Genomic DNA, 22,941 nt, shown 5'->3' with positions numbered 1-22,941 from the left:
CTCTTTAAGTCCCACCACCACCCTGCACAGAAGGAGTGTGAGCTGAGGCAGTGAGCCTGGAGTTGAGCCCCAACCCCAGGGGCTTGATTCTCACAGTGGTGCAACATAAGTGTGCAACATACCCCGGTTGCTGCAGCAGCCTTTGAGCCCCGCTGCACTCTGCCGTGAACAGCTGTGCACCACGTAAGGCTGCAGTGCCCTTGGCCCAGGGAAGTTCAGGCTACACTGGCTGCAGCGAATAGGAATGTCCCATCTCTATCCGGCCCCAGGGTCTCAGCCTCCGGAGCTGCCAGGTCTGGTGCGCAGGAGGAAGAGAAGAGGCGGTGGTCTGATTTCGAGTGGAGGGAGAAGAGGAACTGTCGCCGCACAACACTCCTGGCTCAGGCTGAAACGAGTTCTGAAAAAACCAGGGCCTTATCCTCAGCTGGTGCACCACATGGCCCCCCTGGTTTTGTAGGGCATTGCCCCATCTTCCACACACTGGGCATCAGAAACTGGCAGCTCCCCGGGACCCAACCTTCCAGCAGGGGAGACGTGGCAGAGCAGAGGCAACTTGGCACTGGCTACTTCTGTTTGCATCTTTTTTTGGACAAATCTCCACCCCCTACCCAACTCCAGCTCATCTTTTAAACACATGGGACAGCCTGCTGCGGGGCTGGGCTCGGCTCCCCTATGCTAGTCCAGGAGCAGGTGCTTCTGTCTGTTGATTTATCTGTACAGTGGAATCCCTGAAATCCCTCTGTGAAACTGTGCAGCCACCCTCTGCTACAAGTCGAGGAGCAGGACAGATGAATTAACATCTGACTGCAGCTTCCTGCTTTGCTTTCTCCGGCAAAGCCAGCTAGACGACTCCCGTTCTTCGCGGATTGACTGCCGGCATTCTGGAGGAGACAGAGGAAAAATACAGGGGGAGTTTGGGTCTCAGGCATACACCTGCCTTTCCACCTTCCTGTTCAGTCCCTCCCTGTTCCTAGAGGGAGATGAGGAAGACAGTTTTATCCTTTGGCTGTTCGAGAACTTCAGGGGATGGGAGCAACGCCAGCTTTCCTAGGGCTTTGAAGAAGCTACCCCACCTCCATTCAGACCTGAGAGCTCCCAGGCTGGAAGAAAAAGGATCTGAGCTTTCCTAAGAGGGGGGGAAAGATTGCGACTCATGAAAAGCACTAGGACCTGAGGTCTGCGCCTGGCAGATGGACCATAGGTGGGCTTCAACTTCATTGATTTGGTCCACACTTTAGGTAAAACCAGAGAGAGAGACCACAGACTGAGACCTCTCCTTTTGAAATGCATCTTGGTTCTTCCATTCCCTGGGCAGAAAAACAAGTAAACTGCTTACAAGGGGATCCCACCTGAATTCTTCCCAGCAGCCTGGGACCAGTGGATCCCCTGATATTCCAAAGCTGGGGCAGAGGGAATTGATTCTGTAAAAGCCTCTCTTCAGAGCAGGTCTCCCAGAAAAGCGAGCGAGTGGAATCCCATCACAGCCAGCAGTTTGCACGGTCTGCCAGGAGTATCGGTTCAGACGGGATCTCCGGGCTCTCTCAAGCGCCTGCCCTGGCCACAGACTCCGATAAGGAAACGAACACAATTAGAAAATCTACTGCTGCCAGATTCCCCAGGCTGCCCCCTCCTCCCATCAGAATCCCGCTTCCAGGATCAAACATACTGATGGCTATTTTTAAAGTGTCAACTTAGAGCCTTCGCCTCTGGCTTTCGGGGGTGGGGGAGAGATCTGGTTGTGGGAGAATTCAGCTGTTTGCTGCTCCCACCGCATCCAGTCCTGGACATTAACACACTCGATTCCTTCCCCTCCACCATTTCTGGCTGGCCGGTGAAATCCCAGGAGTATTCAGGCAGTTGGTCCGAGCACTGTGTCGGAGGATTGGCCACCAGGCCCCTTAGTTAGTGGGCGAGAAGTTTGCCAAGGTAAGTCAGAGCAATGGTTTCTTGTATGATTTGCCCTTTCTGCGTCGTGGGAGAATTCAGCGCTTGTGAAGGGTGGATGCTTCTGGTTCAAGCTCTCCTGCAGCCTTTGCTGCTCTGGCCGTGCATCTGGGCCCCGATTTGCTACAGCTCGCGCTGTTCCAGTTCTGGGGTGCCCTCCCCACCACACAGCCCAGCTGTTGCAGTCATGATCTCACACAAAGATCATTCATTGCAACAGGTCACCTGCAGTTCAGAGCCTGGCTTCCTCCTCCAACTCAGCAGATGCCCCTCCAGCCAGACCCAAGGTACCACCTTTCAGTCTAGCCACAAGCTTTGCTTTGAACTCAGAACATTTTGGGGAGACTCTGGAGCCCCATGTCCTCCACCCCCCATCATTTTCCTGCCTGCTGCCGCCCCTCCCACAGTGTCCAGCATCAGATATGACCTAGCAACACTCTCTTTCTGGGATTTCCAAGCCAGTGAATGGAAACAGAGCTCACACTAGCTTCTCCCCGGGGTCCATAGACCAGCTAGGCGAATGCCGCAGCGCCACATCCTTCAGAGTGGTCCCTGAGTGCAGCTGAGGCGCCAAACAATCTGGGTGCAACTGAGGACGAGGGGTAAAGCTTCATTTGCACTGGATCTGAGCCCCAGCACCTCTGTGGTTGGCAATTCATAGCTCCCACCTCTGGGCTTGCTGCATCCATGGCAGATCACTTCCTGGGCCAATGGGGACTGCAACCACAGAACAGTACCTTTAAGAAATTTAAGTTACTCTCACCCCTGTGTGGACTGGAATAGCTTATTGCTCTTCCCCTACGGCACTAGCAATAAGCACCTGGATCTAACCACAGTCAGGCGAGAGGGGTTTGCACTGCTTTAATACTGTGACTGCATGGACAGGGCACAGGAAATCACACATACCCTGGGGCTGATTGTGGAAGGAAGCTGTGACCAGCTCCTGGGCTCCAGCGACAGGCCAAGCCCTGTTGCATGGGTTGGGCAAGAGCATAGCCTGTGCCTGGGCCCAGCTGCTAGTGGACAAAGAGCACCCCAGACTGCACAGGAGAAAAGAAAGTGGTGCTGCTCCACTCTGTGCAAAAGCTGGCGATTTCTCAGGGTTTGCTCTGTGTCCACATGGCGAGGGGCAAAGCTGCCTAAGAAAACGAGGGCAGCCCTGCTTGGACGCACGGAGAACATCGGCTTGACTGGCCCTCCTCTAGCACCTTGCGCAGCCAACCCCACCCACGCAAAGCGGGAGCACAATGATATCACGTCAGAATGGCCACCAGCGCAGAGCAGACAGCTGGAGCGAAACGCATCAGCTGCTCAAGTTCTCTAACCGGGGCTGTCACAGACCCATCTCCACCAGACACCCACACTCTCCAGGGCCTCTATTTACCTGCCTGGGAGCAGGCAAAGATTACAGGAGTCCGTGGCTGTGCAGAACGGGCCTTTGTGAGGATGTTACCTCACTGCATGATCTCTGCAGATCTTTGCCCGGCCTATGGCGCGAAGCGTCCTGCTTTGCTGCCCTGGGCGACATTGAATTCAAGGGGATTTTAGGTAGTGTCTGGGAGGATGCACAAAGGAGCCGGTGTCTAGTGACATGTGCATGCCAGCATAGCAGTTCTATTTACTGCCCGAGATAGTTGGGGGCTCGGGTAGCAGTTAAGGGGTTAAAGAGCTGGCCTAGGGCAGGGGTCAGCAAGCCCTGGCACAGGTGCCAAGAGTGGCAAGCAAGCTGATTTTCATCAGCAGACAAGGGGGGTGCTCAGCCCTGCTCCTTCTCCCCCACGCAGCTGGAAGCTTGCTCAAAACCAGGCCACCCTGTGGCGTAACAAAGGACCAGCTCATGCTACTAACCCCCATCTAACCAGTAAAGCTCTGCACCTTCAGTTATTTAGAAATGAAGCTGTTGTCAGTAGGACTATTAGAGACTTTAAAAAGTACCACCACCACTCGGACCCTGCAAAGAGGTCAAATTTCCGCACTCCATCTCGGAAAGGTTATTAACCCCTGGCCTAAAGGCTCTCTCACCTCCCTCTTCCCTTCCCACGACACATCAGATGATCCAGGTCTGCAGAAGACTGCTTGAGGCTCAGGCCCTGAACGGCCCCTATGGTCCCTTCCTCTGTTCGCAGAAGAATCTCCACCTGCGCTTCCTCCCACCCTCAGTGTAACTGATTCCCGCACAGGGCACGGCCATGGCTTGGAGCTCTGTGGCAGGGAAGCTGAGATCAACAGATGAAGCAAAGACCAGGCAGCCCAAGTCATGGTAAGGTGGAATTAGGGAGGGGAAAAACCCGCCACACAAGGCTGAAACACAAGCTGCTCCCCGCCCACGAGTTCTGAGGGTGAACTGAGACAGTCACCTAAGAAATAGCTCCTGGGGAAAGAAGAAACTAAGAGGCACCAGCAAGGAAGTGGAGAGATGTTTTTAACTGGGAGGCATATGAGAGGGGCAGGCAGATGGGGAATTGCTCCAGAGGATGGGAAGTGCAGAGAAGAAGGGTCTTGGGGCACTAGACAGAGGAATCTCTAAGGGAGTTTGGTTGAGCAAAAACAAAGAGCCCTGTGTCCATTTAAAGCAACGGTGAGCAACCTGCAGGCCACATGCAGCCCCCTGCAGTTCAACCTGCAGCCCACAGACCCCCTTGTCTGCCCCCTACCTCCATGCACCTCTCATGCACTGGGACACTGGACAAGCCCATCAATGGGGGTGCAAAGGGAGCAGTTACACTGGGGCCCAGTCTGCAAAAGGGGCCTGGAGATATGGCTGCTGCTGCTCCTATTTTGGCAGTGGCTGGAGCTCCAGGCCCCTCCCTTTGAAGTGCCATGGAAATTCTGCTCTGGTACTCTGTGGGGCTGTGATGGAGGGGGAAGGCCCCCAAGGGCTGACTACCTTAGGCCCCACTCCCTCTGCCCTTTTTGCTGTACTAAACAAACCACCTAATAAACCCCTTTTGTTAGTCTTTAAAGTGCTACGTGACTGCTGGTTTGTTAGGTGTTTGAAAGGACAGGGCAGGGCAATGCAGGTGGTGTTCTGTGGGTGAGGCAGTGGGGCATAATTCCATCCCTGGCTCCCACCACAGCCTTTGACAAACCACTCCCTAGTGCCTCAGTTTCCCCATCTGCAGACAAGAGAGCGAAAGGAAGGGTTGTTGTCCAGTTAGATTTTAAGCACTTCAGGGCAAGGGGCTGTCTCTGCACAGTGCCTAGCATAACGGGGCCCTGATCCCCCCACAGGGGCCTCTGCCTGCCACGGCAACGTGAATACCACTACTCAGCAGGGAGAACATTGTGAAACGTCTGGGGATTCAGACCCCAGGGGACACAGGCACGCTTTGCAGAAGGCACCCTAGTGAAAGCCCAGGGCCGCCTAGGAGTCCAAAGATGTTTCCCTTCCTTTTCTAACAGCAACAAGGCAAACGCCACCTGGGATTCAGAGCCCCAAGCTGTGTCCTTGGCTTCCCATGACCCTCACCAGCAATAAAGGATCTGCCCTGGATCTTAGCAGAGGGTGCACCAGGGAGACTAAACTTCAACTCACTCCAGTATCAGCTGCACTGGCCTTGCAAGGCTAGCAGGCTTGGGACAGCTGCCATTAAAAAGGGATAAGAGCAGCTAAACAGGGAGCCAAAGCCATTTTTCTAAGCATTGCCTTGCTTGAACAAAAGAAATTGGATCACAGAAGAGTTGTGCTATTACAGAGTTTATGGTAAACTGGTCTGTATGTGGGTTCTCCCACCCTTCCCTAATAAGTTGGGCCCCTCTTGTGTGAATTACGGTACTAAGGGATTTAGCGGGGTGGCTTCTTTTGGGAGGACTTAAAAGTTTGAGGTCTTGCCTGGGCTTTGTTTCCTGATTGAAGTCCTGCCCTGCTAGCCTCAGGTATTTGCTTAGGGTTCAACATGAAAATGCATTGAAGTAAACTGGTGCCCCAGTAGGGATGGCTTTGCATTTGGCAGTCCACAGCAAATCTGCTCTAAATCGGCTGAAAAAGGTGCCTAGCACATGGGAGCCAGCAGCTGCTTGGTGCATGAGCTTTGCACAGCCAGCCAGTTGGCACAAATGCAGCCCTTACCAGTCTGTCTCGCTCCAGTCCACTTTAATCTGCCTGCACTTCAGACAGGCTGAATTTCCAATCAGAGATGTACTTTTATGCTGCTGGCAAGAGTGAGGCAATATATAGAGCCCTGGTGTTGCATTCAAAAGTCAAGCATCAGGTCCTGAAATGTGTGTGTTTTGCTTTAAATAGGAAATGTGGAGGAAGTTTATTTATTGTTTGAGCCTCTAGGGGCTTAGTCTTTCAGCCTGCCTGGGGTGAACACAAGGGCTAGAAATTTAACTTTTATTTTTTAAAAAAGCAAGAGTTCTCCCACAGTGACTTAATTGCAGGAGCTGGGACTGAGCAAAACCACAGCCAACCACCAAGCATGAGATTAAATTGTGCAAAAAAGTGATGCTCTAATCTAACACATTTTAAATGCTGAAAATACGGGAAACTTGGTGAGATTTTTGGTTGGTTTGGTGGTGTTTTTAAAGGACCATCAATTCAAAATTATTGGCTAAACTGGAGTTATAACCTAAAATCAGATGTGTAGCTGTGTTGATCTGTAACTGCACAAAACAAAACAAAAAACTAAAAACAACAAGCAGTCCTGTAGTGCCTTAAACACTAACAAGTTTCTGTATTAGGTAATGAGCAGGAAAGCTCATTACCTAATACAGTATATAAACTTGTTAGTCCTTAAGGTACTGCAGGATTGCTTGATTTTTGTTAACCTAAACTCAGAGATCTCTGCTATCTCAGGTGCTTTTTTTTTTTTTTTGCCTCTTCCTCTTTGGGCACTGCCTGAAACGTGAACCTAGAATTGCTGACGTAATTAGTGGAGTCTGTGCAGCGCTCTCCGTCAAAGTCCTGCAGCCTAACTGTAAGGTGAGCTGGGATAGTTTTCTTGCAGTGAGTGAATTCATCCCCTTTCTCTGTGCCTGAAATGGCTCATCCACACAAGTTTCTTCTGCGTGAAGCCGTGCCATTGGAGAACACCAGACTGAAGCAGACACCAAGGTACTGAAGTACCTTTCATGAAACACGCTTGGGTCCAGTGTTCCCTGTAAATTGAGCGCGTGGGCAGCAGCCCTGGAGAGATTTGGATACTGCCCAGCTGATTAGCAGAGCACCCACAGCCGGCAACATGTGTTTCTATTAGTGGTGCACATAAAACTTATTCTGACCACAGATGGAAAAAATGAGAGGTAAGACTATTTAGTTCTTAGTCTTTTCATTCCCCTCTCAAGTTACACATTGAGGACACTGAGTATCTATAGGTGCTCTTCCAAATCAAGAGGAACTCATATCTGCACAGATATACAAGGAGTGCAGGGGGAGAATTAGGCTGTTATGTACATCAGGAGCCAAACAGAAAGCTTTCCAGCAAAATACCACCTCGTGGGAGGTTGTTTGGCCAGCAGCCTTGTCTCTTTGCGTACAAGAGTTGCTGTGATTAAAGGGAGACGTCAATCACAGATTTTTTTTTCCCCCTCCTCTCTCCCCAGCCCAGGGATGTGGTGTTTATCCCTAGCAAGCTAGCTAGTTTAGGATTTTGTACCGCTGCCCATCACCAGAGTATCTGGCCACCTTCTAAGTAAATAGATTTCCAACAGCAAGATTCCCAATGGGTGTAATGGAATGTCTAGCTCTTGTCCCTGGTGAGAAACCTTAGTGAATAATACTGCATTGCAATACTCCTTCTGATCTTTTCCATCCATGTGTGGAATAAATTTGTGCGCACCAAGGCAGGTATAAATGTGCACCCTCCATAGAAACACAAACGTAGCCATGGGTGCTCTGCTGATCAGCTGGGCAGCATTTGAATCTCTCGAGTGCCCACACAAATGCACAGCTTACAGGGAACGTCAATGTTTTTCACACTACTTATGGGTCTCATTTTGGTTCATTAAGGAGCTAACGTGGCACGCACAGTGTACAAAACCTACATGCAGACCTTCACATGGATCAGCATGTGTAAAATGTCCCAGCCTACCCACTTCTCCACTTTGTTATGTTACAATAGGCCATATGTAGGCCATCACCTGCAATTAAAATACCATCATGCAGGGTGTTGAGCAGACACGCCAAAGGAAACTGCCTCTGCTCAGAAGAATTTGTGGCCTAAATAGCCAAGACGGGCAAAGGATGGAAGGGTTTAATCCTGTGTCACAGAGCAAGCCAACAGAAGAGCAGTAGACCCCAAGGTCTACTTGGTTCTAGGCCAGTGTTCTATCCACTAGATAACACTTCCTCTTACTTGTTAGCACTGGTGGGAATGGGTTTGTAAGGGAAATCCTGCTATTATGAAATTTCTTCCATTCTGAAACAGTCCAAAGCCACTATGGCTTTTCCCAAAAAAGCTCCCACTGAAACAAAATTCCAAAAAAGCGGCCTTTCTGGGGGATCTGAATGTTCCACGGTGGTGCCCATCTTTTTAAAGTCTTTTCCACATCTGTGCGAATAACCTCATGCCCACCATTCTGAAATGGACAAATCAAAATGTTCCCTTCCGAAAACATCAACGCTGGAAATTTGGATGTTATCAAAACACCTTGTTTCAAAATTGTGTTTGGTGGAAATCCCCATCTTTTTCTATGCATTTTTGGAGTTCCATGTAAACAACATTTTATGTCTCAAAAAATGGGTGACAAATTTGCAACCAACTCTATTAGCAGCTTCTAAAATTACCTATCCTAAATAAGCACTTTTCACCAAATCTAGCCATATATAAGTCCCTCCAATAGACAGACACCGGACTGAAATTCAGCAGACTTGGGTTCTCTTCCGATGGCCAGCTGTGTCGCCTTTGGCAAGTCACTGTGCCTCCTTGTGCCTCCGTTTCCCCAGCAATAAAACGAGGACAGTGATATTGACCCTCTTTTGGAAAAAGCTTTGAAATTATGACCAAAAAGTCATTTAGAAGATCTATTCTTATTGTGTTGCACACCAAAGGCCAGCAAAGCTGAGCTCTGCTGAACCAAGATGGGGAGGTTGTGGAATTTCCATTACACGAGGTTTTTCAGAACAGGTTGGACACAGCCAGGGATGATCTAGGTTTAGTCTCTCCAGCCAGGGCAGATTCATGGGATTGTGCCAGGTGGGAGATAGGAAGGGAATGTGGAATTTTCACACTTGCCACAGAAGGTTCCTGTGCTCATGTGGAAATATGCACGTGTGGTCTGCAAAACCGGCTCCCTGTCAGGCTAGTGAGCAGAGTGGTGAATCCTTGCAAGGCTTGCTGGTGCCTAGTTAGCACATGGCCTGTCTCCCGCTGGGAACTAGCAACTGTTTCTGGGGCTCCTCGTGCTGCACCACGTGCTTGTTTTTTCTTGGCTGGGTCATAGTTGGTCTAAATTTAGTCTGATGTATTTCAGTGCCAGTCCCCTGCTCTGCCTGTCTTGCAAACAGGAGGGGCAGTGGCTGCGTGGAAGTGGCAATGAGAAGGGCAGAGAGGCCCTGTGGGGTCCATGGAAGCAGCCTGGCTCTTCCTGCTGCCAGAGGTGGGGATCTTCTCCTGAGCCTGCCTCTTGGAACGTACCCATGAGGGAGCACACTGAAGGGAATGGGAATAAGCACCGCTGACACAGGACTCTCCTGCAGGTGGAAGGCACAGGTCACCTGGCTGCTGCCTTGCTCAAAGGTTTGGCCAGTCAGAACTATGGGCCGGTCTTTGGAAAGCAGAAGCCAGCTAGTTCCATGCGCGTTTGGCTATTAACCCTGAGCACAGGGCTGATGAAACACTACGCCCCAGGAGCTGGGTAAGACCTTCTCTCTGGAGCAGAAGCAGAATCTGGGCCAGAGGTGAAGTGAGGATGGGGAGGTCTGGAGCATCTGGCCCAGGTCACCGTTGGGCTCTCTCCAGAGGGAGGAAAAAGCGAACAGCAAGCAAAGCAGGATGGAAAATCTGTCGGTCTCGCAGCTGTCGTGCGCTGTCCAGGCTTGGTTCTGGTGCTGGCGGAGAGTGGGGTGGCTGGGGGTTGGGAGCGATATGTGATTAGCTTGAAACCACACAGCAAATAAGCAGTAGACAAGCAACTAGAACCCAGCAGCTTAACTGCTCACTCACAGGCCTCTAATGCAGGGGTGTGCAAAGTGGGGGGCAGGTGTGAAGTTTCATAAGTGGGGGGCACAGCACGATCTGCTGCTGGATCTCAGGCTCACTCAGCTCATTTAAAATGTTGAAATAGGTTAGCGTTTATGGTGGCGTATTCACATGTATACGCCCATTCATAAAATTTTTACATTCTATGTAATTTTCTTACGGGTGCCAAGTTTATTTATAGGTATATGAACATAAGCAAAATTTTCATCAGTTTGAATTACATTAGATAGGCTGCAGGGACAAAACCAGAAGCCAAGGTAAAGAGTTTGCTCACCCCTGCTCTAATCACTAATCCTAGCTCCTTCCCAGGCATGAGACAAGAACCCAGGACTCCTGGCTCCTACTCCCCGCACTTGCTCTGATCAGCAGACCCCATCCACTCTAGTGGATTCTCACAAGCCCCCAGTTCCTTCCAAGAGGGTCTCACTCCACGTGCCTTCAGATCAGGTCTCCATAATGAGATGCCTTAGCCAAATCACAGCCTGTGGGGCTCCTAGGGGTGTCACGCTAGAAATCAGCAGCTCTCAAACTGGGGGGTCAGGATCCCAAAGTGGGTCCTAACCATAGGTGCTGAGCGTATGGCTGCTTCAGGGCTGGAACACCTTGGGAGGGGGAAGTTGGTGGGTACTCAGCCCCTACCAGCAGCATGCCTAATGGTTTCCCCCCCCACCCCAAGTGCAGCCCACCAGCATGGATCAGCAACTCCCCCACCCACTATAATCAGCTGTTTGGCAACTTTCGGGAGGCTGGGAAGGGAAGCAAGGATTCTCCCCTCTCCCTGGAGTGTGCTGCGACTGGGCAGGGTGGGAGTTTGGTGGAGGGAATGGAGTGGGGAGGGGCCCGAGGTATGGCCAGGGGATCAAACATGCCCCCCAGCCCGCCCTTCAGAAAGTCGACCCCTGTGGTTGTGACCAGCGTTCCCTCTATTTTTTTTCCATCCATGGGCAGAAGTAATGTTGTTATGTGCACCAAGGCATGTGTGGATGTGCACCACCAATAGAAACACATGGTGTCAGCTGTGGGTGCTGTGCTAATCAGCTGGGCAGCACCTGAATCTCTCTTGGGCAGCTGCCCAAGCACTCAGCTCACAGATCCTATTTTAAAAGGGGTCACCAGGGCTGGCATTAGGGTTGCTGGGGGTTGGGCCTGAATCCAAAGGCTTAGCCTCACTGCCCGGGCTGAAGCCAACCCAAGAGCGGCAGTTACAGGCTGTCTACCTGGAGCTGAGGACCTTTGGCTTCAGCTCCTCCCCCAGGGCAGCGAGGCTGGGGCTTTGACCCTGGTTCCCCACCCACGCTGCGGGGCCCGACCTGGCTCAGGCTCTGCCCCTCCCACCCCCATCCTGGGGTCACACAGTAATTTTTGTTGTCAGCAGGAGGTTGCAGTAGAGCAACGTTCAAGAGCTCCTGCACTAGAGGATCTTATGGCCTTCAGCTCTAGAAAGCACAAGCTTCTCCACCCTGGGAGGATTTGGAGGACAGGACAATGGCGAGACCCAGGCCCCATTATGGAGGTGGATCTCATGGCTGTGTGGCTACTTTTTGGTGGTGAACGATGGGTTGATCATTAGCTCCTGCAGCAAGTCCAGAGGGAGCTGGCAGGTGCTCCCGGGTGGCTTATCGGCTTAGTCAAACACCCCAAAGTTCAAGCTCGGTTGCAACAGGCAGAGCTGGAGAAAGCAGACGCGGAAGGCCAGCTGCTGCAGAGGGAGTTGGAGGAGAATGAGCCATCTGCTCATACCCCTTCGGGCCCAGCGCTCGCTCTGAGGGACAGAGGTACAAAGGGAGGCAACCGCATTAGTGTCTCTTGTGGGACAGAGCAGGGAGGGGCCCTCTAAGTGGTGCCCTTGGGCAGCCCCCAAGGAGCGTGCCCAATGAGAAGCAATGCTGGCGTTTATATTTTCAGAGCCATCCTGTGCATGCGTGAGCCACAGCAACCCCCCCCCGCAGGTCCCATGCTTTTGGGGGTTGGGGGCTGCACTTCAGGGTTCCCTCTATTCTGCCATTCGTGGGTGGAATAAATTTTGTTACGTACTCCAAGGCGTGTGCGAATGCGTACCACCCATAGAAGTGTGCAGCAAGCTGTGGGCCCTCTGCTAATCAGCTGCACCACATTTGAATCTCTCCTGGGCGACCACTCAAGCACTCAGCTTACAGGGAACACCACGCGGAACCACCAGAAATAGGCAAGAATCAGTCCACAGGGAGCCCAGCCTGGAGCCACAGGGATGGTCTAATAATGTGGGGTAAATTCTCCCACTAAGGACTATCACAAACCACAGCCCTCTCTACTGCATATGTGCGGTGCATTTCTTGGCCCCAGACTTCTCTAACCCAGACGCACAATGATGGGTGTATTAACCTAGTTAAGTATCCTGTCAAAACAAACCATCTCTGCACACGCTTCTCCCACTGTGGGGACGGGGAGAGAAGAAATGCTACAGGAGTGGGGTGTAGCCATACTGCTTAGTGCGGTACCAGAAGATGCTCAGATACAATAGCAATGAGTGTGGTATAAAACTATATAAAATAGACTTTCAACACCAGTTATGTATAAACCTATAGAAATCTAATCTTATGTATAGCTATGCTCCAGACCTGCAGGGACTGATGGTCCTACCTCCACCACACTCATATCAGATAGTCCTTGTTCTCAGACAGGTGTTGGCCAGAAGGACGGAGCGTATGTTGTTAATGAATGCCAAGGAGTAGCTGTTTTATTTTTGACTTGGGCTAGATTCAAACCATCTGCCCCCCACAGCCATTAATCTCACTTTATTTTTCTTAGATGGCCAAATGTGGCATAAGAAATGGTCTAGCCGTGGGTACGGCAACCTAATAATCCTTCATTTAGCAGTTGTGACCCGACTGGTTCCAAAATCCTCTATCCTTCACAGAAACTTTTATTTTGTTTTCAGAAACTTGCAAACCCTACCAGTGTGGAGATCAGACTCTCACTGGCAGATGGGCCAGTCAAAATTAAACGTGTGAAGCTTTGGAAAAAAAAATAATAGCCTTTATTTGCATGTGCATTATCCATCCTTATCACTACCCCAAGCCTGCTTACACCTCCTAGTTCCTGACAGTACCAAAGATGCATGTAACTGATTACCGGAGTCAGCACCCCACCCAGGCTTTTCCTTAAATCTAGCAGCAGGGTAAAGAAATTCCTCACTTTGAGCCTAACAGTTAGCTAAAAGACCATTTGCATCCTAACCCCTAAGTACTTTAGAATGCTTCCTGTCCCAGCCCAGTGCAGGAGACACTTAGTTAAACCGTTGGCATGTTTGTGAAATGTTCCTCTAGGTCAGAGAGAGCAATCCCAGTGAAGTCAAACTAAGACAAATGCAGGACTACAACTTTAGCTACTGTACCTAGATTTTTTGATACAACATAATCCATTTCAGGTTAGCACTCCCTGAAGACTAGCATTCCCTCTAATTTTTAATCAGTGGGTGAAAAATTTTGTTATGCACTGCAGCATGTCTGGATGTGCACCACCCACAGAAACACATGCTGGCAGCAGTGGGCACTCTGTTAATCAGTCGACCACCACCTAGATCTCTCCTGAGTGGCTTCCCAAGCACTCCACTTACAGGGAGCTCTGCTGGAGACCCCAAAACCAAGCTTCTTTCCTCAGTAAAGCCAGTGCCAGCCTGCAGCAATGCCATGGAAATGGAAAAGGAGAGGGGGAGAAAAATCCCTTTGTTTCTAGAGAAATTCTTGCTGTAGTGTTCACACGGGTGTGTCTGTGTGTGAGTGACAGATGTTGTGAATGTGGAAAGACCCCCTTGGTTCTGGGATACTTATTTTTGGGAACCTAGAGTCAATTCAGCATAGCAGTCACTGAAGTGCAACTTACATAATAGACCCCTGCCTATTAAAAGGGTAATTTTGCCATTGCAACAATGGCACCCAGGGCTGTGGTGGATTCTCTGTTGCTAGAGATTTTAAAATCACAACCGGATGCCTTTCCCCACCCCCTCCAAAGATGCAGTACAGCTCAGCCTAAAGTGGTCTCTTCTAGCCTTCAAAATCTGCAGTTCTAAGCTTCTTTCCTTCCCTTACATTTTCAGTGGAGCTTTTCACCAGCTAGAGTCACAGCTGAAGGCCATTAGTAACACATTCTTCTGCAAGAAGGGTCCAGCCTGTACCTCACCTCTCAGGGGATTGCTGCAAATAACTGTCCACAGATCCTAGCTGGCCCTCTGGATGAGGGCAAGAAGTGCAGCAGACTGTAGGTCACAGTAGCTCACAGAGCTTCATAATGGAGCATTTACCCTGGCAACCGAATAACGAAGCACTGTTGTCGGCTATCGGGTCTGGTGGCCTATATGACATGAGTTTGGTGGGGCTCAGCATTCCTGTTAACTGAGTGCTTGGGCAGCCACCCAAGAGAGATTCAAGTGCCACCCAGCTGACTGGGTAGCTGTGAGCGCTCTGCCACAGTTGGCACCATGTATTTCTATGGGTGGTGCACATCCTCACAAGCCTCAGTGCACATAAAATTTATTCTGCACATGGCTGGAAAAAGAGGGAACATTGGGCTGCTGGAAATTGGACAGAGACCACCATTCCTACCACACAAGCCAGTGCCCCAGTTTTGGTGAGTGTTCAGCTTAATCTAGACCATTGTTTCCCAATTGTGGTCCGTGGAACACTGGTGTTCCACAGGATGGGACTAGGGGTTCTGTGGAAAAAGTTCCCCGGCTAGCACTATTTTTCCTTCCAACATATTAAATGTGTATTCAAAATACTAATATTTGGATAGTATTTAGATTGTAGGTATATTAATATATTTATAAACATTTATAGTATAATTATTACATCACTTGTGCCAGAACAGAGTCTATTCAGATTGTTTTGGCACAAGTGGCGTTCAGAGAAACCACGATGCTGCTATAGGCCATCAGGCCAACAACCTCAGGTTACATCTGCACTAGCATTCCTCTTGCGAAAGAGGCATGCAAATGAAGGAAACTGAAAATGCAAGTGAGGCACTAATTTACATATCTGGCACCTTATTTGCCTATTCTTTTGAAATAGCTTCTGTTGAAATAAGAAAAGCAGTGTAGATGCAGCTCTTTCAAAAGTAAACCCCATCTTTGAAAGAACTCTTGTCCCTTAAAAAAAGGGGGGGGGGGTAGTTCTTTCGAAGACAGGGTTTACTTTCAAAAGAGCTGTGTCTACCCTGCTTTTCTTATTTTGAAAGAATATGCAAATGAGGTGCTAGATATGTAAATCTGTACCTGATTTGCATGCCTGTTTCAAAAGAGGAATGCTAGTGTAGACGCAGCCTTAGTGTGCTAATGAGGCTTGTGCTGTGAACTTGTGTATTTTACATTGTTTGTCTTTATCATATCAATATTTTTGGTGAGAAAAATCAGTGTTTCCAAATATTGATACTAAACTCAGCCCCTGCCCCAGACCAATGTGTACATGTTCCGTCAATATATTCCAAGCCCAGAAGTATTCTGTGGCCTAGTTAATTTCGGAAACGCTGATTGAGGCATAAGAGTTCAAGAGGGGAGTGGACTATGGAGAATGGATTCTCTCAGCCCTGGTCCCTTCCAAGTAACATTAATGCTGCCTAGCCAACATGTGCCACATAGCAAGTGGGCCGTTTCTACGCTCTCTTGCCACACACACCAGGTCTGTAATTATCTTTGAGACCCTAGCACCTATTTGCCCTATTTCTGGTCAAAAAAAAAAAAAAAATCTGAATTTCAATACAGCTTGACAACTGTATCCCATCCTCTGGTAGTGGTGAGTTTCTGCTGATGGATCCCAGAGCACTCCAAACCACAGAAATGCAGCTACTGCTGGGGCGGGATGTCAGAGACCATTAGGACACAGAACAACAGGAAAGGGGAGAAAGGCAATTTGAATGAAGGAGACTCCCCTGTCACATGCTGTAGGGTCACTAATGTTCACACACAGCAGACGTGGCCTCGTTATTAACTGTTCTACTAAAAGAGAGCAAAAAACCACCACACACTATAAGTGTCTCTCTCCAAGGAAGAGAAGCAGACGGTCATTGATCAGCATTTCCTGTAAGGTTTGTGGTTGGACAGCCATCCAGGAGAGATGCAAGTGCCTCCCCCTTGATTAGCAGGGTGCCCACAGCTGGTAGCTGTGGATATGTTGGTGCACATAATAAAATTTATTCTGCACATAAATGGAAAAAGTTAGAGGAAACATTGTTGAGCCTGCTGAATTTTACATCTGTGGCTTTAGGGATTCTGGCTGTTTCACACCGGGAGTGAAGGGCACCGAGCCCTTCTATCCAATGGCACATGATTTATTCAGCCCAGTCCCTCCCTCTGCTTCACTTCCAGGGAACCAGTGAAAGGAGGAGAGGAAACAGGCAGCCTGATCCCTGTAGGCTCTGGATGGATTGGAATGGGGAAGTCAGCCTGCAGCCCGAGTCTACAGCAACTGGGAAACACCTGCTTCCTCCTCAGGACCCTCTTTCTCCTCCTCTTCTGCAGGCATGGTGAGGAGCTGAACACAGGGAGAGGCTGGGGGTCATCTGCATGCCAGCAACAGGCATTCCAATGGGAATCCAGGCAGCCTGCACCTGCCACAGCCAGGGCCTTGCTGCAATAGAGGGATGAGCCTCGGTAGCGGCTGCAGCTCCCAAGAGCTAATCTGAAGTGGAGGCAGGAGCCCGATGGCTCTTTGAATTGTTAAACGGAGCAGTGACCTGGCCATCCATGCCCCACAGGCGGAATATACAGTGGCATAGGGCACCCCCTGTCTTAATGCCCTCTTCCTGTCCCTGTTCTGTGGCTCTGCTTCCTCAGAAGAGGATCTAGTTAACACAATGGGCAGCAGGTGAAGGCCCACCTGAGAAAGGCAACCCCTAGCCCCACCCCTTCTACCCCAATGCTCCACTCCAGGTTCCACCCCTTCAGCCACCTTCCCACCCTCCTATAGCCAAGCCCCACCCAACCCCAGCCCAATCCTTCCTGGCCTCCTGAAGGCTGGGGCGTAGCAGTCCCAGCCCTCCCAGGCAGCTTTGCCTACCTTACTTACCGCCCACACTTAAAACTGGAAAAAAACCTGCCAGAGTTATTAGCAGAACCTTGAGCCTGTGAAAGAGCCATTCCAGTGGTAACAGAGCCATTCCATATGCATGTGCCAAGCCCGGGTATGTGCTGTCGGTTACTGAATTTGCCCCATTAGTTGACAGGAACTTATTTTTAAAGCAAATTTTAAAGTATTTCACTGGTCTTTTGCTGATTATTTAAAAAAAAAACAACCCATCCCCTCCCAGCTGCTGTTGGGCAGTGGGGCACTAGTGTATCAGTCAGCAGTGGGCCCATACATCCTAAGGGCAGCTGCCTGCATTTTCCAGATGTATGGGAAAGCTTCTGCCTGGGCATCTTTGCCCTTGATTTCAGCAGGACCAAGGTTCTGCTCTCCATTTCTCTCCTCCTCCCCCCTTGCTGAGACTCTGTAGCATTGACACTTCAGTCCCTCACCCAGCAGCTCCCTGCCTGCTTTCAGGACATGCTTGAGATCCAAGCTCATTCTGCAACACCCAATATGCCACAGCCACCCACTTCCCATTCGCTGGGGCGGGCTCCAACCTTGGGGGAAAACTCCAGATCCACAAGGACACTGCATGGCATGGGCGCACCAGGTGAATCTGGTGCCTTCTCTAGTGCTAAGGCACTGCTGCCTCAGAGGAGAGCTCCCCTGGTGAATTGCTTACACCTTTTCCTGCCCCACCTTCAAGGTTACTTTGGTGATCTCCTGTCCCAACCAGGCCAAGCCCTGTGTCTCTTGGGAGCTCTCACACACTGCTGCTATCTAATGTGGTGTAGTAATGTGCCTGGGGCAGGAGGAGATAGACCATTATAAACACCCTGGTGCCCCCTTTAGCCCAAACAGTTACCCAAGATTTTTTCCCCCCAGGTTTATTTCCATAATAAGAAATTGACAGTAGGGGGTCAGATGCTCTCATTTATTGAGGCGGGGGGGTGGGGGGGAAGTGTGCAGAGTCCTCATGCCTCCAGCATAGGAGACAGACACAACAGGCTGGTTCCTTGCTCAGAAGTCGCCGTGTCTGCTCCTTGAGGAAGCCCCTGGCCCAAGAAGCTCAGAAGTAGTTCTTCTGGACAGCTAGCTCCTGCTGCTTGGAGGGGTGGATTTTATGAGCAACTGTGCTGCTGTAGTGTTTGTAATGTAGACATACCCCCCTGCGTCTAGGTGCAAGCTCTGGGGCTCGAGCATCCATGTTAAAAAAATAAGGGTGTTCAGTGGGCTGCTCCTGGAAAAACTGTTGGGTAGGGCTCCAGGGCTGGCTACCAAATCAGTGAACAGTTGGTGGAGACTGGAAGGAGCAGGGAAGCCTCAGGGGAGGAACCAGGATGCTTAGACAAGCCCTGTGTGCTACAGCAGCACCGTAAGTGGACACCAGCCCTCAGCTCTGACCTGCTGGTGCCTTAGGGAAGGCAAGGGGGTGCAGAGGGCACATCCCTCCATTGTTGGCATTACAAATTGCTCAGGCACAAAGAGTGCTTAGCCCCGCCCTTGACTTCAAGGAGGTCCACCATTGTCCTTGGATCAAAGATGTCCTTGATGGACTCCCTGAGCAGCTTTCAGCAGAACAGGTAAAGTAACAAACACGGACCTGTGTCTCACCCACAGCCTGCTGCCAGTGCAAGATCCTGCGGTGCAATTCCGACTACGTCGCCGCCACCCTCAACCTGCGCGGCACCAACAAGGATGCGGCTTACTGCAACGCCCTGCGCTCCTACTCCCACTGCACCCGCAAGACAGCCCGCACCTGCAGGGGGGACCTGGTCTACCACTCGGCCGTCCACGGCATCGAGGACCTCATGATCCAGCACAACTGCTCCAAGGAAGGCCCCACCTCACCGCCCCGGCCCCCAGCACCCAACCCCCAGGGCTTTGAGTCCCTGGACATCTGCAACTATGAGAAGAGTTTCTTCTATAAACATGGCCAACCCCCCACCTACCAGCACTGCGCCGCCTTTGGGGACCCCCACGTCCGCACCTTCCAAGATGAGTTCCATACCTGCCGAGTGGAGGGCTCCTGGCCTCTCCTAGACAATAACTACTTGTTTGTGCAAGCCACTAGCTACCCAGTGGCAAAGGGTTCCAATGCCACTGCCACCAGCAAGGTAACATCACAGCCCGTGGTTGGCACCTGGGGTTCCCCATGCCGTGAGCCTCTTGCACTGCAGAGGCCCAAACAAATGTAAGACACGTTCAGGCAATAGCAGAAATGCTCGCCAGTTGCTGCTGAGCTAGGGCAGGGCAGGCTAGATTAGATGAGCAGCTCTCTAATGGCCGTCTGTGGATGCACTGGTTGTCCAGCTACAACTGGCTGATCACATGGGGCAAGCCCCCTGCTCTTTATAGCCAACTGCACAAATTGCACTTGGAGAAGTTGGGGAAAATGCACTAAGTACTTTCCTGATGGGACTTTTAACTGGTTGCGTAGGGCATGGCAGACAGCCCTAAATCAGGGGTGGTGGGGTTCATGCAATAGAAGTGATTTTGGTTTGAGAGACCCTCCATCCAGTGGTGATCAGGTGACCAGCGGGAGGGTCTGAAGACCCCAAATCCTGGAGCACCTCCACAGGGTAGCGTCAAGACTGGCATAGCAGAAACCCGCCGTCCTTGGGGTTACAGTGATCTGCTTCGAGTCCCCAGGAAGATAATTGGGTGCATAATATAGGGCAATTTCCTGATCTCTTATTACAATGCCAGCCTAGGGCAGGGCCCTGCTGTGCTGGGTGCTACACAGATGGAGCCTCAGTCCTCCAAAGAGCTCACAATCTAAATAGCCAAGACAGGGGCCAGGAGTGGAAGCAGTTTGGCGAGTGGGAGAACTAGGAACAGAACCCAGGGTCCTGAGACTGAGTCCAGTGCTCCGGAAATTGGTCAGGAGTTCTTAACCTTGATCTGCCTCCTGCAGGGGAAGGACAGGGTGGATTGTGACCTGCTGACAGATATCCACAACCTTTAGTTAACCCAAACTAGACCGTAGGACCTCTGATCCAGCTTTGCCGCTTTTTGCCCTGCAGCTCACGATCATCTTTAAGAACATGAAGGAATGCATCGACCAGAAGGTCTTCCAGGCTGAAATAGACAACCTGCCGGCTGCCTTTGAGGATGGCTCAGTGAACGGGGGTGAGAGGCCAGGGGGGAGCAGCCTGACCATCCAGGAGCACATGCCTGGGCAGCACGTGGAGATCCGGGCCGCCTACATCGGCACCACCATCGCCGTGCGCCAAGCGGGCCGGCAGCTGTCATTCTCCATTCGGGCAGCCCAGGAGGTGGCGCGGTCCTTCACTGAAGAGCAGGACCTGCAGCTGTGTGTGGGCGGCTGCCCGCCCAGCCAGCGCATCTCCCGCAGCAACTGCCATCGTGGCGAGATTGCCACGGAGATGGCACGAATGCTTTGCAAGGAGAAGCTGCCAGTGGAGGACGTCTACTTCCAGTCATGCGTCTTTGATGTGGTCACCTCAGGGGATGCTAATTTCACACTGGCCGCACATGGGGCTCTGGAGGATGCAAAGATGTTCCACCCAGACGCTGAGAAACTGCACATCTTCCAGACTGGGGCAGGCTGCCAGCTTGTCCCCTTACCCTTCCTCCTGGTCATCAGCAGTGCTCACCTCCTGGCTATTCAGCTGCACTTTTAGCTTTGTCCAGCAGGTACAAGGGCTACAGCTAACACAAAGGACCTTACAGAAGGCGCGTCACTGAGCCAAGAACCATTAGATGCTCTGACACATATGCACTGGGGAGAGGTAGACGTCAGTGAAAGGAAACTGTGCTCTGCCTCAAATCCAGCATCACAAGGAGTGGAATGAAGTGAGCCAGCCTGGCAAAAGGCTCAGGTCTTAGAGGAAAGGCCTGGAAGTAGCAGCTCACACCTCCCAGTCTCAAGCACACAGAGGACTGGAGTAGTCGAGTTCTGTTCTGCTCCTGAATGTTAGTGGAGTTTTCTACCCTGGGTTCTGTTTTATTTGAAAAAGAATGGGGAAGCTGCTGTCACATGGAGAGAAGGGAGGGGCAGAAAACACATGCAGGGACTTAACTTCTATTTTCTGTACTTCTAATGAAGTGTCTGAAACCTGGATGTGGACACCTTCCTGATCCTCTGAGCTTCTACCAACAAGACACAGCACACAAGACAGGGATTACTGTAAATTGCCTTCTTGACTTTTCACCACTCACTCAACACAAACTTCCTTTCCAGCACTGTTGTAGCAGACACTGGTTTGGGAACCTTATAGAGTTAGAAATGAAGGACCTGCAGGCCTGGATTTCAGCTTTTAGCTAGAAAAACGTTTTGGTTTGTATCTTAACACATTCTTGGAATGAAGTAGAAAGCAGCAGGATGGTAACCAGAATGTCTTGCTCATGGCTTGAAATTCCTTGAACCACTTAGCCTAAACAACAAGAGAAAATATTTATTTGTAGCCCATTGGTGTAATGTTAATTTGTAGCCTGTGTGTCTACAAAATGTCAGATTTCCAAAGTTTCACTTTAAGATGGTCATCGAAGCATTGCACTCTCTTTTTGGAGCTAGTCTAGGACTGAATATAGCAAATCCCAGACTTTGGGCTGATGTTGAGTTTCAATGAGAGGAAAAAGCCATCCAATTTTCTGCTTTTGTAGCACAAGCTCATCTTGTTCCATCTCCCCTAGCCCCACGGAAACCCAACCAAGAACAGTGGCTTGATTTCAGGAGTAAGATGTTTACACCCCAGAAGCCACAATGGCCAAAGCTAGCGGCTTCCTTAGAATTTTCCCTAGTCACTGATGCAAATGTACATAAATACTGCTGTGAGATTGAAGTTAAATGTTTAATATATTTGAGGTTTTAAGAGACGTGGATAGAGTTCTATTTGTTCGCAAGTATTTTCCATGTGCAAAGAAACAAGAGGATTTGTCTTCTAAAAAAACTTGGCAGTTCTTTTCCTACTGAACTGTGAGAAGCATCACAGAGCTGGCATTTGTAGGAAAAAGAAGAGTCATTGGAGGAATCTAGTAGGGTTTGTAAACATTGCTCCAGGGGTGGGAAAATTGAAACAGTGTGAGGGATGGCTTACGAACCAACTAAAACAAGGTTACTTTTTATGGCTCATGTTCCAAGCAGTACCTGATTTGTGCAGTCCTGCTTTTTCCTGGCTCCTCACAGTTACAGTAAGCACTGTAGAAGAGATCTTCTAGAGTACATCCCTGCCCCCGTACACATTATCCCCCAGTTTCCCTAGAAGAGATTCTGTGGTTCTTGTACCCTGGCAACGTTGATCCATGAACGTTTGACATTAAAGGTGTCTATTTTTGAAGTCCTCATTTCCTGTCATCTGTCTCTTATTTCCTGGGCTGGCGTGAAACAGGTGAAGATAATTATATCTTCTGTTCCAGCCCTTCGCTCCTTTCATTCCAAAGTGCTTCATGATCTAAATATACACACATGCATTCGGGGTGAGAGGAAATGATGGAGGATACCCTCTTCATGCTCTGCCTATCACCAAGCGCCACCCACTTGTGATATCAAAACGCAGCACCACAGGCACTGGATCAGATTGTGAAGTCCACACAATCACCATTCTTCCTCCCAGTAAAACACTTGAGATCATAATTAGGCCCCAGGCTTAACATTCCTCAGAAGTGGACAAAAGCAAGTCGCAATGAACAATGGTTTCAGGCTCTCTGCAAATGCAGGCAGGCAGCCCTGCACTGGTTTGCATCTTCAAGGTTCCCTTAGCAAATATACACACCAGAAACTTATTTTCTTCAGTTAAAATGAAACTTTAGATCCTGGAATACTTTTCATCATGTCTATTTTGTAGGAACTCACT

General features: G+C 50.2%; 1 protein-coding gene across 3 annotated transcripts; it reads left to right on the top strand.

The window, feature by feature from the left end:
- Positions 1-698: 698 nt before the first annotated feature.
- HJV (hemojuvelin BMP co-receptor) lies at positions 699-22,423 on the top strand. Of its 3 annotated transcripts, none has more exons than XM_074981290.1 (4): positions 699-1,926; positions 16,423-16,580; positions 18,743-19,239; positions 20,149-22,423. In XM_074981290.1, exons 2-4 carry the CDS (start codon positions 16,487-16,489, stop codon positions 20,767-20,769), a joined length of 1,212 nt encoding a protein of 403 aa, XP_074837391.1. In that variant the 5' UTR covers positions 699-1,926; positions 16,423-16,486; the 3' UTR covers positions 20,770-22,423. The 3 variants fall into 3 exon arrangements, with proteins under 3 accessions (XP_074837391.1, XP_074837390.1, XP_074837392.1); XM_074981289.1 differs by lacking the exon at positions 699-1,926 and adding an exon at positions 9,434-9,741; XM_074981291.1 differs by lacking the exon at positions 699-1,926 and adding an exon at positions 9,441-9,483.
- The last annotated feature ends 518 nt before the right edge of the window (positions 22,424-22,941 follow it).

Source organism: Carettochelys insculpta, chromosome 30 (genome assembly GCF_033958435.1).
Source record: "Carettochelys insculpta isolate YL-2023 chromosome 30, ASM3395843v1, whole genome shotgun sequence".
NCBI classification, from domain to species: Eukaryota; Metazoa; Chordata; order Testudines; family Carettochelyidae; genus Carettochelys; species Carettochelys insculpta.
The sequence above is the reverse complement of the archived record's forward strand: the minus strand, read 5'-3'. Positions and strand labels throughout refer to the sequence as shown.

What these genes read in the sequence shown, in the direction of transcription:
- HJV (XM_074981289.1), top strand. Translation starts at nt 9,680, where the DNA reads ATGCGCGTTTGGCTATTAACCCTGAGCACAGGGCTGATGAAACACTAC. An exon ending in CCTCCTCTTCTGCAGGCATG is followed by an intron (nt 16,581 to 18,742) that starts GTGAGGAGCTGA and finishes TCTCACCCACAG; the next exon opens with CCTGCTGCCAGTGCAAGATC. An exon ending in ATGCCACTGCCACCAGCAAG is followed by an intron (nt 19,240 to 20,148) that starts GTAACATCACAG and finishes TTTGCCCTGCAG; the next exon opens with CTCACGATCATCTTTAAGAA.